This window comes from Lactuca sativa, chromosome 4, assembly GCF_002870075.4.
Source record: "Lactuca sativa cultivar Salinas chromosome 4, Lsat_Salinas_v11, whole genome shotgun sequence".
In the NCBI taxonomy this organism is placed as follows: domain Eukaryota; kingdom Viridiplantae; phylum Streptophyta; class Magnoliopsida; order Asterales; family Asteraceae; genus Lactuca; species Lactuca sativa.
Genome location: NC_056626.2, coordinates 380,471,067 through 380,484,265, shown reverse-complemented (window position 1 = coordinate 380,484,265; position 13,199 = coordinate 380,471,067). Strand labels below are relative to the sequence as shown.

The window sequence follows — 13,199 nt, the reverse complement described above, 5'->3', positions numbered from 1 at the left end:
AATGAATGACGCTTTTTGAGGGCTGAGTTGACCTGGGAAGGGAAGGTAAGGTTCTATATAGCTTGAAATGGGAAACCCTAAACGGTGATTCGATGGTTGCTTTATCGAGGCGTGCAAACGTGTTCACGAAAAGCGAGGAAGATAGGATAAGGATCCTCTTAAAAGTAACCATTATGAAAATGTTTCATCTTATGGACCTTTGGTATTCCTGATGGTCGATTCCTGGTAGATTGAAAAACTGTTGGGTAAAGAGTTGAGTTCCTAAACAACATTTTTGAAAAAGATCCGGTGTAAAAATTAATCCGGAGTGCGTTTAACGATCAAGAGGTTTTCGATTGTGATTCTGGAATTATGATTTGAAATACCCGGAGTGAGATAATTTGATTTCAGATTCCGACGTGAAGTTCTGAAATGATGATTTTTGTGTTTCAAAAAAAAATTAAAGAAGATTTTCGAAAGAGATTTGAGAGGCAATCCGGAACAAGATTTGAGAAAACTTCCGTAGTCAACTTTTTATGAGTAAATTCGAAGTGTAAAGCACAATACCTTTCTGGAGTGGAATTCTGGGATGAACTTATGTAGTGAATCCCGAGATGAAATTTTTTTCATTTTGACTTATGAGGACTTACAACAACATACAATCAGGATGAAGTATACAACTTAAAAATCAAGTGATGGTTAGAAATAAGAGCTAATAAAATGATCCTATGTACTCCGAAAGAAAGTAGTTCCGAGACATAGATTTTTATTTTTTAATTTTTTTATTTTTATTGAGACGAAACCAGGTTCCTTCTGAATACCTCATCAAAGAGAACAAGTCTCCCTAAAGAACTGAGGATTTGGCGTCACTTGTGAGAACCCAAAATTTATTCCGTCAATGTAACCCACTTCTGTTAAGAAAATTTATTTTAATAAAAGTTTTCCGTTAACTTATTAAGTTAAGTAAATCAATTAGGTTATTGTTGGAATTTCAAATGTGTTGGAAAAATGAAAAATAACGCGAAAAACCCTCGACTCCCTCGAAAAGCCACTAGTTCACGGCCAAAGCGGGTTTACGACCGTAAACCCTGTTTACTGTTGGTGTTTGGTGGACCCCCACCCCCTGGCCGTAAACTCGCCCTATATAAGGATTTAGTGGCCTTCTTTTCCACCTTTTCCACACTCAAAGAAGCTTTCTCTCTCTACTCCCTCTCTACAAATTCCGATTTTGATCAAGAAACATAAAAAATGTAAGTGTTTTCTCCCTGAATTCGTTCTTACAACACTTAATCTAGTGTTTATACCTCACTTGATCCATGGATTCTTGGTTCTAACTAGATATTCAAGTGATCTTCAAAACACCAAGAACACATTAGTGTTTTTGGGTCCTAAACACTCCTACAAGCTTCACAAAAGTAAGTAAACCCCTCCTAGCTAGTTGTTTGCTTAACATACTTGCAAATCCATAGAATAAACACCCAAAAACCCCAAGAACATGGGTTTACGGTTTGGGAACCTCCCAAAACCGTAAACACCCCCAAAGGGTGTTTTGATGCCCCAAACTCCTTCTAATGCTTGGCTAATGAACTAGGAACTTGCATGAATGATCTAAGAACCTCAAAACGGTCGTAAACTCATCGGTTTACGGTAGTAAACTCCCAAAAATGGTCCAAGGACCGTAATCTCCAAAAAGTGTGCCAATCTGAGCCCTAACCACTTCCTAAGCCTTTGATTCAACCCTAGGACCCTTCTTTGTGAAGCATAAGACCTTGAAGCACACAAACACACCATTTCCATGAGTTTATGGCCGTAAACTCATGGGGGAAATGGTTCAAAAACCGTAAACACCCCTAAGGGCTACCATTTGAAGAGTAAACTCCAAGGTGAGGCCATACTCTCCTTAGATGCAAATCCTAACACTCCTAGCACTTGAATCAAAGTGGTTTCATGCATTAAAGTGTCTTTAGTTACTTAATTAGTGATTAAATAACTAATTAGATACCATTGTGTATCACTACATGTTACATAGGATCCGTGGGTGTGTTCAAATCCTCACTTGACACCTAGCATCCTACCCGACACTTCCATCCTCTCCACGCACTGCAGGTGGGTTCATACCTCAACACCTTTTTCCGAGTTTTTCACGATTTCAGGGGGGGGGGGGGAATACAAGCAAAAGTACAAGGGAACTTGTACTAAAAAACTATTACTTCGTATGAAATACTTGCATGTTCAGTATGCTTTTAACACAGAAAACCGTTTTACCAACCGATTAAGAAATCAACTTGTAGAGATAGTTTTCAAAACTAAAGCAAGGAAACTCGTGAATCTCATCATAAAATGTTATATTTTATATTTTACAAAGGATTCATGCTAACCATAAAACAGGATTTTCTATATTATTACTTGTAAATTCATTATTCTTAAGATTGGGGACACGTCCTTGGTAACACTCCACCAGGATACGCGAGTGTAGGACTAACCCTGTAACCAGAATCTCTTGGAGGGAGAACGTGAATATTGTGTATAGATCTATCCGAGACTGACTACCTCGCACCTTGCTGCTAGCTACAGTGGGATCGACAGGTCTACGGGTTACAAAGTCATAAAAGATACTGGCCCCCGTTATATGCCGTATCTAGTTTATTGTATGGTTATAGAACTGAACACTTAGATAATGGAGATTTACTTTTGGTAATAATGAACCTAGTGAAATAACCTCAAAGTAATAACCAATTTGATTACTAGAGGGTATCAGCAGTACCCTTAGGAATTAGTTCACTACTTACTTATTAGTTTTATATGTGTATTAAAGCTAATGCATCTCATTGAGAGTAACAGAGTTTTTCAAGGAAACTACACCTAACGATACAAGTATGGTAGATACTTGTACACTTCATTTCAGGATCGATAACCAATTATTAACTTTTAAGGAAAATATAGGTTTTTCCTGGGATAACTAAATTTTTCATAAACAGACTGTTTAACAAATGAATAATCAAACTTCTTTCATAAGAAAATATGAGATTTTCTGGGGAAACAACTTTTCATAAAAATCAAAGGAACACTTTCTTTCATCAGAATCAACTGCTTATGAACTCACCAGCTTTATGCTGATATTTCTAAAACTGCTTGTATTCTCAGGGCAACCATAGACAGGTATTTCTGCCAACTTTTGGAGAAGACGAAGCATGTTTGGAAGTCACGTCTTTTACTTTTATTATATACTGATATGTATAAACCAAGTTTTGAACTATGTAAATATTCATATTAATGTAATGGTTGTGTTTACTATGCTTGCTATACAACTGTTGTGATACTACGCATGACGTCCTCCGCCCCGCCGCCGGTTTCGGGGTGTGATAGATTGGGAGAAGAGCAATTGTTTATAGTGAACTAAGTCTACCGAACCCTACATGGTATACAACTATAAACACTAAGGGGCCGAAGTGCTCTGAACTAAGAGTATACTTTAAAATATAAGTATTTTTACTCCAAGTATACAAGTATACCTACATACTAGAATCACTATCATGAAAAGAACCAAACAAAAGTATTTGGATGTTGAACACTGTGGTTAAACCTGGCCAGTTATGTAATCATGTCTAGGGTTAATATAGCCTGATCAACTATATTCACTTGAGACATGACCAACATGTGCTTGGGAGTGACTGTGTGGTTGCAACATGCCTAAAACTTACCAAAGTCGTCCTACCAAAAGTTGTCGATAGAACAAGACCTTCAACATAAAATACTATTGGAGTATTTTAGACAGAGCCAAATACGTTGTAGAAATTCATTCCAAGTGTTGCTAGTCATTCTTTCCTTAGCGATAGTATACTTGCTTTAGTAACTCTTTCCTGTTCTATCGCTTAGTAGAACACTTTATCTATCATGTAGAGGTACATCTTGTTTCGTATCTTCTAATTCAATTCAATGGACTTACCATCCTCTCCTTCATGATCATTTTAGAACGAGATGCCTCCAAAGAAAAGACCCAACTCAAAGAACAACAATCCTCCTCCACCACCTCCTCAGTTTAATCCCACTATGTTTCAAGCAGCTGTTACTGCTGCTGTGGCTGCCGCGATGTCACAGATGAATCCTGGCAGATCTGGTGGACAGGGAGGTGATATGCATCCCCAAAATCAGGAAGATGGACAGGGACACCAAAAGGAGTGCTCCTATAAGGACTTCATGAACGCAAAACCCACATCCTTTGATGGCACTGGAGGTGTTATTGCCCTAACACGATGGTTCAAAAAGATCGACTCCATTTTCGAAATTTGTTCCTGTTTTGAGGTCAACAAAGTAAAATTTGTCGCCTGCACAATCGCCAACAGGGCACTGACCTGGTGCAATGGTCGGGTCAAATCCCTAACCGTACTAGTGGAAAATGCTATGGGTTGGGAGATCTTGAAAGAGCTCATGCTTGCTGAGTACTGCCCTCGGGGCGAAATGCAGAAACTGGAACACCAACTCTGGAACCTAAAAATGAAGGGTTCTGACGTCGCCACCTATACGTCTAGGTTTGAGGACCTAGCACTCCTCTGCCTGGGGATGGTCACCTCGGAAAGCAAAAGAATTGAAAGATACATTTGGGGGCTGACCCAGCCAACCAAAGGAAATGTTTTGGCTGCAAGGCCAAACACCTTCGACAACGCTAAGTGCCTGGTGCAGACTCTGATCGATCATGGAGTCGATATTGATGAAGTGACCACCGCTCCTGAATCGGCTAAAGGGAGTGGTGAGAAAAGAAAATTATGGAAACAGAAAAAGAGTCAGTCTTCGCAGGCGCCCTCAAAGAAACAGCAAATGGTGGCAGTCCACGCTGCTACTACCCCTGTCGCTACTCCTGCCACTCAAGCACCTACCAGTAAATACGCTGGTACCCTTCCTCGGTGCGACAAGTGTAACTACCACCATAATCCCGGCCCATGTCGTGAAATACCGTGCTCTAACTGTGGTAAAAAAGGGCATACGATACGATTTTCCAAGGCACCAGCTCAACCAACCAATCAAACATCTGGAGCAGGCGTCGGTCAAGCCTGTTAAAATTGTGGAGAAGTCAGTCACTACAAGAGAAACTGCCCCAAGACTATAACAGCTGGTGGCACAGGGAGAATGCTGACAATGGGACACGAGGAGGTAGTCGCTGATCCCACGGTTGTTTCGGGTACGTTCCTCCTTGACAACTCTTATGCATGCATTCTTTTCGATTTTGGTGCTGAAAGAAGTTTTGTTAGTCATGCATTCAAGCACCTTCTTAAACATAAATCCCAACCATTAACCAAAACGTTTACCGTCGAGATGGCTAATGGTGAGAAAGAGAGCACTAACGATATATATGTAGTCTGCACTCTTACCTTAAACGATCATTCATTTCCCATCGATCTTATGTCAGTTTCCATAAAAATCTTTGATGTCATCATTGGCATTGATTGGTTGAGCCCCAATCGTGCTGATATCATGTGTTACGAAAAAGCTATCCGATTTAATCTCCTCTCTGGTGAAACCCTCATGCTTTATGGTGATAAGCTTAACTCCAGCCTTTGTATCATTTTGTGTATCAAAGCCCAAAAACTTCTGCGAAAGGAGTGCAGTGCATTCCTAGCTTATGTTGTAAATGAGAAACAAGAAGTTAAAGACTTGGAGAGCATCCCAGAAGTCTATAATTTTCCTGACATCATTCCAGTAGAGCTTCCGGGAATTCCTCCTGAGCGTCAGGTCGAGTTTCGCATCGACTTAATCCCCGGAGCTACCCCCCTGTAGCTAAGTCCCCATATTGCCTAGCACCATCAGAAATGCAAGAGTTGTCCAGCCAACTCAATGAGCTGCTCAGCAAAGGATTCATCAGACCAAGTTCCTCACCCTGGGGAGCCCCAGTTTTATTTGTGAAAAAGGAAGATGGATCCTTTCGGATGTGCATCAATTATCGAGAGCTAAATAAGCTTACAGTAAAAAACCGTTACCCTCTTCCTCGAATCGATAACCTCTTCGATCAACTTCAGGGAGCCATATACTTCTCAAAAAATTGATTTAAGATCAGGGTACCATCAACTACGATTCCATGAAGGTGATGTTCCTAAAACAACATTCCAGACTCGGTATGGCCACTACGAATTCGTGGTAATGCCCTTCGGTCTAACAAACGCACCGACAGTGTTAATGGACCTGATGAACCAAGTGTGTCGTCCTTTCCTAGACAAGTTTCTTAACGTGTTCATAGACGATATACTTGTCTATTTAAGAAGTGAGGAAGATCACAAACAACACTTGAGATTAGTGTTGGAAACCCTAAGAACAGAAAAGCTATACGCGAAATTCTACAAGTGTGAATTCTAGATTCGGAAGGTAACTTTCTTAAGTCACGTGGTAAGCGAGGAAGGCATACACCTGGATCCATCCAAAATCAAAGCGATAGAGAATTGGTCAGCACCAAAGACACCCACAGAAATCCGCCAGTTCTTGGGTCTTGCTGGCTATTATCGTAGATTCATGCAAAATTTCTCCAGAATTGCCAAACTCCTAACCACTCTAACTTAGAAAGGTGTATCTTTTTGTTGGAGTGAAAAGCAAGACACTGCATTCCAAACATTGAAGTGATCCTTGTGCAGTGCACCTATCCTATCTCTGACCGAAGGGACGAAAGATTTCGTGGTCTATTGTGATGCATCCAATCAGGGCCTAGGCCGTATGCTCATGCAACAAGGAAAGGTTATCTCCTATACCTCGAGGCAGTTGAAAACACATGAGGCAAATTACACAACTCATGATTTAGAGTAGGGAGCAGTGGTCTTTGCGTTAAAGATCTGGAGACACTACCTCTATGGAACCAAGTGCACTATCTTCACTGACCGTAAGAGCTTACAGCACATATTTAATAAGAAGGAGTTAAACAAGAGACATCAACGATGGGTCGAGCTACTCAATGACTACGAGTGTGAAATTCACTACCATCCCGGCAAGGCCAATGTGGTATCAGACGCCCTCAGTCGAAAGGAGTATTCAGGGCATAAGGTAAAGGCACTAACAATGACCATCCATTCCCCCCTATCCGCGTAGATCAGAGAAGCTCACTTGGAAGCCTTAAAACCAGAGAACATGCCAGGTGAAGCCTTGAGGGAAATGGAAAAGAATCTAGAGATCAAGGGAGACAGAGTCTACTATTTCATGAACCGAATCTGGACCCCAAAGTTCGGTGGTTACAGAGAGGTTATCATGAATGAGGCTCACAAGACTAAATAATCTGTTCACCCTGGTTCGGATAAAATGTATATGGATCTTAAACAAATCTACTGGTGGCCAAACATGAAAGCAGAAATAGCTACCTTCGTGGGCAAGTGTCTGACTTGTGCCAAGGTGAAGGTCGAATATCAGAAGCCCTCAGGTCTACTTCAGCAGCCGGAAATACCTGAATAGAAGTGGGAAAGGATAACCATGGATTTTATCACCAAGTTACCCAGATCTCCGATTCAGCACGACACCATCTGGGTAATTGTCGATTGGTTGACGAAGTCCGCCCACTTCCTGCCAATCAAAGAAAGCTTCAAGATGGAGAGACTCACACGAATTTACCTTCAAGAAATAGTTCACCTTCATGGTATACCTGCATCCATCATCTCTGATCGAGACAACAGGTTTACATCAAGGTTCTGGCAGTCCTTGCAAAAGGTTCTTGGAACTAAATTGGATATGAGCACGGCTTATCATCCGCAAATTGATGGACAGAGTGAGAGAACAATTCAGACCTTGGAAGATATGTTGAGAGCCTGAGTCATTGACTTCGTCGCGTCATGGGACACTCATCTTCCTTTGATTAAATTTTCCTACAACAACAACTACCATACCAGCGTCAAGGTTGCGCCGTTTGAAGCCCTCTATGGCTGCAAGTGCAGATCCCCTCTATGTTGGGCTGAGGTGGGCGACATGCCGCTAGCCAGGGGTCAAATCCCCGACAGTACTCTCACTGGTCCTAAAATCATTCGAGAGACAACGGATAAGATTGTACAAATCCAGGAACGACTGAAAGCTTCACGAGGCAGGCAAAAGTGCTACGCCGATAATAGACAAAAACCCTTGGAATTCCAGGTTGGTGATTGCGTCCTTCTGAAAGTCCCACCCTGGAAATGCATGATACTCTTTGGAAAGCGTGGAAAGCTAAACCAAAAGTATATCGAGCCATTCGAGATCCTTGCTAGAATCGGTCCCGTAGCATACAAACTCTTATTACCACGAGAGCTTAGCTACATCCACCCTTTTTTCCACGTATCGAACCTAAAGAAATGTTTGTCTGATGAGACACTTGTGATTCCTCTAGACGAGATTGAAATCAGCGAGAATCTGAACTTCGTGGAAGAACCAGTCGAAATCTTGGATCGGGAAGTCAAACGAATGAAACAAAGTCGCATCCCTATAGTGAAGGTTCGCTTGAATGCCAAGCGGGGACCTGAGTTCACTTGGGAGCGTGAAGACCAGATGAAACAGAAGTATCCGCATCTCTTTCCTAATCCATGATTTGTATCCTCAACTTTAATTTCAGGACGAAATTCCCTCTAACGGGGGGATGATGTGACAACCCGAAATTTATTCCGTCAATGTAACCCACTTCTGATAATAAAATTTATTTTAATAAAAGCTTTCTGTTAACTTCTTAAGTTAAGTAAATCAATTAGGATTATTTTTGTAATTTTAAACGTGTCGGAAAAACGAAAAATCAAGCGAAAAACCCTCGATTCCCTCGAAAAGCCACTAGTTCACGGCCAAAGCGGGTTTACGACCGTAAACTCGTTTATGACCGTAAACCCCGTTTGCTGTTGGTGTTTGGTGGTCCCCTACCCCCTGGCCGTAAACTCACCCTATATAAGGGTTGACTGGCCTTCTATTCCACCTTTTTCACACTCTAAGAAGCTTTCTCTCTCTACTCTCTCTCTCTCTCTCTACAAATTCTGATTTTAATCAAGAAACATAAAAAATGTAAGTGTTTTCTCCCTAAATTCATAATTACAACACTTAATCTAGTGTTTATACCTCGCTTCATCCATGGATTCTTGATTTTAACTAGATATTCAAGTGATCTTCAAAACACCAAGAACACATTAGTGTTTTTGGGTCCTAAACACTCCTACAAGCTTCACATAAGTAAGTAAACCCCTCCTAGCTAGTTGTTTGCTTAGCATACTTGAAAATCCATGGACTAAACACCCAAAAACCTCAAAAACATGGGTTTACAGTTTGGGAACCTCCCAAAACCGTAAACACCCCTAAAGGGTGTTTTGATGCCCCAAACTCCTTCCAATGCTTGGCTAATGAACTAGGAACTTGCATGAATGATCTAAGAACGTCAAAACACGAAATGAAGGGAGTAACCATGAGTTTACAGCCATAAACTCGTGGGTTTACGTTTTTAAACTTCCAAACATGGTCCAAGGACCGTAAACTCCAAAAAGTGTGCCAATCCGAGCCCTAACCACTTCCTAAGCCTTTGATTCAACCCTAGGACCCTTCTTTGTGAAGCATAAGACATTGAAGCACACAAACACACCATTTCCATGAGTTTACGGCCGTAAACTCATGGGGGAAATGGTTGAAAAACCGTAAACACCCCTAAGGGCTACCATTTGAAGAGTAAACTCCAAAGTGAGGCCATACTCTCCTTAGATGCAAATCCTAACAGTCCTAGCACTAGAATCAAAGTGTTTTCATGCATTAAAGTGTCTTTACTTACTTAATTAGTGATTAAATAATTAATTACATACTATTATGTATCACTACATGTTACATAGGATCCGTGGGTGTGTTCAAATCCTCACTTGACACCTAGAATTCTACCCGACACTTCCATCCTCTCCACTCACTGCATGTGAGTTCATACCCCTACACCTTTTTCCGAGTTTTTCACGATTTTAGGGGGGGGGGGGAATACAAGCAAAAGTACAAGGGAACTTGTACTCAAAACCTATTACTTCGTATGAAATACTTACATGTTCAGTATGCTTTTAACATAGAAAACCGTTTTACCAACCGATTAAGAAATCAACTTGTAGAGATAGTTTTCAAAACTAAAGCAAGGAAACTCGTGAATCTCATCATAACATGTTATATTTTATATTTTACAAATGATTCATGCTAACCATAAAATAGGATTTTCTATATTATTACTTGTAAATTCATTATTCTTAAGATTGGGGACACGTCCTTGGTAACACTCCACCAGGATACGCGAGTGTAGGACTAACCCTGTAACCAGAATCTCTTGGAGGGAGAACGTGAATATTGTGTATAGATCTATACGAGACTGACTACCCCGCACCTTGCTGCTAGCTACAGTGAGATCGATAGGTCTACCGGTTACAAAGTCATAAAAGATACTGGCCCCCATTATATGCCGTATTTAGTTTATTGTATGGTTATAGTACTCGACACTTAGATAATGGAGATTTACTTTTGGTAATAATGAACCTAGTGAAATAACCTCAAAGTAATAACCAATTTGATTACTAGAGGGTATCAGCAGTACCCTTAGGAATTAGTTCACTACTTACTTATTAGTTTTATATGTGTATTAAAGCTAATGGATCTCATTGAGAGTAACAAAGTTTTTCAAGGAAACTACACCTAATGATACAAGTATGGTAGATACTTGTACACTTCATTTCAGGATCGATAACCAGCTATTAGCTTTTAAGGAAAATATAGGTTTTTCCTGGGATAACTTAACTTTTCATAAACAAACTGTTTAACAAATGGATAATCAAACTTCTTTCATAAGAAAATATGGGATTTTCTGGGGAAACAACTTTTCATAAAAATCAAAGGAACATTTTCTTTCATCAGAATCAACCGCTTATGAACTCACCAGCTTTATGCTGATATTTCTAAAACTGCTTGTATTCTCAGGGCAACCATAGACAGATATTTCTGCCAACTTTTGGAGAAGACGAAGCATCTTTGGAAGTCACGTATTTTACTTTGTATATATAATGATATGTATAAACCAAGTTTTGAACAATGTAAATATTCATATTAATGTAATGGTTGTGTTTACTATACTTGCTATGCAACTGTTGTGATACTACGCATGATGTCCTCCTCCCCAGAACGTTTGCGCCGCCAGTTTCGGGGTGTGACATCATCATACCCATCTTGTTCAGAAAGCCATTAAATTTGGTCTCATCTAATGTCTTGGTAAAGACATTAGCAATCTCATCGTTAGATGGAACAAAAATGAGTTCAATGTTCCCATTCAAAACATGGTCTTTTATGAAATGGTACCATATGTCGATGTGCTTCGTCATGGAGTACTGAATTGGATTGTGTGAAATTGCAATAGCACTTTGAGAATCAAAATAGATGGGAATGCGTTGAAAGCGGTAACCATAATCCAAGAGTTGAGACTTCATCCATAGAACTTGAGAGGTACAGCTGGAAGCAGCAATATATTTGGCTTTGTCTGTAGAGAGAGCAATGCAGTTCTGTTTCTTGGATGACCAACTCACCAATCGACCACCTAATAATTGGCATCTACCTGATTTGCTTTTTCTATCTAGTTGTAGTCCACCATAGTTTGAATCTGAGTAAGCTTTTAATAGGAAAATCTCATTTGCTGGGTACCGGATTTCGAAGTTCTTAGTACCTTTAAGGTACCTAAAAATTTGTTTGGCTGCCAAAAGATGAGACATCTTCGGGTTGACCTGAAATCTGGCACAAAAACATGTGGAGAACATGATGTCCGGACGACTAGCTGTGATATAAAGTAAAGATCCAATCATTCCATTGTACTTCTTTTCATCGAGTGCACCTCCCGAAGGGTTAGCAAAAATCTTGTGACCGAATCCCATAGGTACCTTGGCAGAGGCACAGGTGTCCATTGAGTACTTTTTAAGGAGTTCCAAAATGTACTTCTCTTGGTGAAGGAAAATTCCTCTGTTAGTTTGTTTGACTTGGAGACCAACAAAGAGACTTAACTACCAAATCATACTCATTCGGAATCAATTGATCATAATCTTAGAAAAGTCAGCAACCATTGATGGGTCAGTAGATCCAAAAATGATTTCGTCCATGTATATTTGAACTAGCATGAGATGATTTCCATTCAATCTTCAAAATAGAGTAGGATCTAGAACTCCTCTTTGAAAACTAGAGCGCTTGAGAAAATTGGTGAGTGTCTCGTACCAAGTGCGAGGAGTTTGCTTGAGGCCATAAACTGCATTCCGGAGTTTGTAGCAATGGTTCGGAAATGAAGGATTGATGAATCCGGGAGGCTGTTGAAGATATACTTCAGTGTCAAGTTCACCATTTAGAAACACACTTTTAACGTCCATTTGGTATACTTTGAATCCTTTATGAGCAGCATAAGCAAGGAAGATTCTGATAGCTTTAATTCGTGCCACTAGTCTTTCTTTGTTTCGAATAATGACTCTTGCATCATTTAATTTGTTGCAAAACACCCGTCTTGTATCGATAATAGGATGATTCAGAGGAGAAGGGACGAGAGACCAAACTTCATTTCTATCGAATTCTGCCAGTTCTTGTTGCATAGCTGTGATCCAATCAGCCTGTTCAAGTGCTTCTTTAATGGATCGAGGTTCAATCATTGAGATAAATGTCGAAAAGTGACATTCATGTTGAAGACTTGCAGCAGATCTAGTTTGTACAACAACGTTTAAGTTTCCGGTTACTTGGTTCGGAGGATGATCCTTCGTCCAGGCATGTAACCTTGGAAGTTCTTGAGCCGCAGACGAGCCAATATCAATGATGGGATTGAATTGCTCCCCCTAAATGGTTTGAACTTGAGGATGATGCTTTCCCTGAACTTCCTAACCAGATAGATTGACATCATCATCATAAGGGAACTCGAAGAAGTTTTCATTTTCATCATTGTTGATCGGATGTGAGTCATCAAAGTCAGCAGCTGCATCTTGAAATCCATACACATTTGATTAAAAGGAAGGTTGACCATTCTACCCCTCAACCTGTGAAGGTTGAAATAGTTCGGAATCAAATGGAGGAAGACTTGGAATCGGACCGGAGACATTTTGAGAAACAGGAACATCCAGAGTGACATGATGCTTTATACGAGATTCCGAATCAAGTGCTATCTTGGAGGGTACAGAGAGAGTTTCAAAGTCTACTTCATGGATTACTTGAAGGTTCGGATATTCCGGAGGAGGTGCATCAGACTCCATATTGTGAGTGGTGACATGAGAAGGACCCAAATT

The 13,199-nt window shown here is 40.4% G+C and overlaps 1 protein-coding gene across 1 annotated transcript; it reads right to left on the bottom strand.

The window, feature by feature from the left end:
* Positions 1–386: 386 nt before the first annotated feature.
* On the bottom strand, positions 387–11,849 carry LOC128133735 (secreted RxLR effector protein 161-like). The gene is made up of 2 exons (XM_052771266.1): positions 11,120–11,849; positions 387–406 (listed from the first exon to the last, which is right to left on the bottom strand). The coding sequence occupies exons 1-2, from the start codon at positions 11,847–11,849 to the stop codon at positions 387–389; spliced, it is 750 nt and encodes a 249-aa protein (XP_052627226.1).
* Between the last annotated feature and the right edge of the window lie 1,350 nt (positions 11,850–13,199).

Bases quoted from the DNA above. Each gene is read 5' to 3' on its own strand.
- LOC128133735 (XM_052771266.1), bottom strand. From the start codon at position 11,849: ATGGACACCTGTGCCTCTGCCAAGGTACCTATGGGATTCGGTCACAAG. The intron at 407-11,119 runs GTATGATGATGT...TCATCATTTCAG, and splicing joins TGGCTTTCTGAACAAGATGG to AACTTCACGTCGGAATCTGA.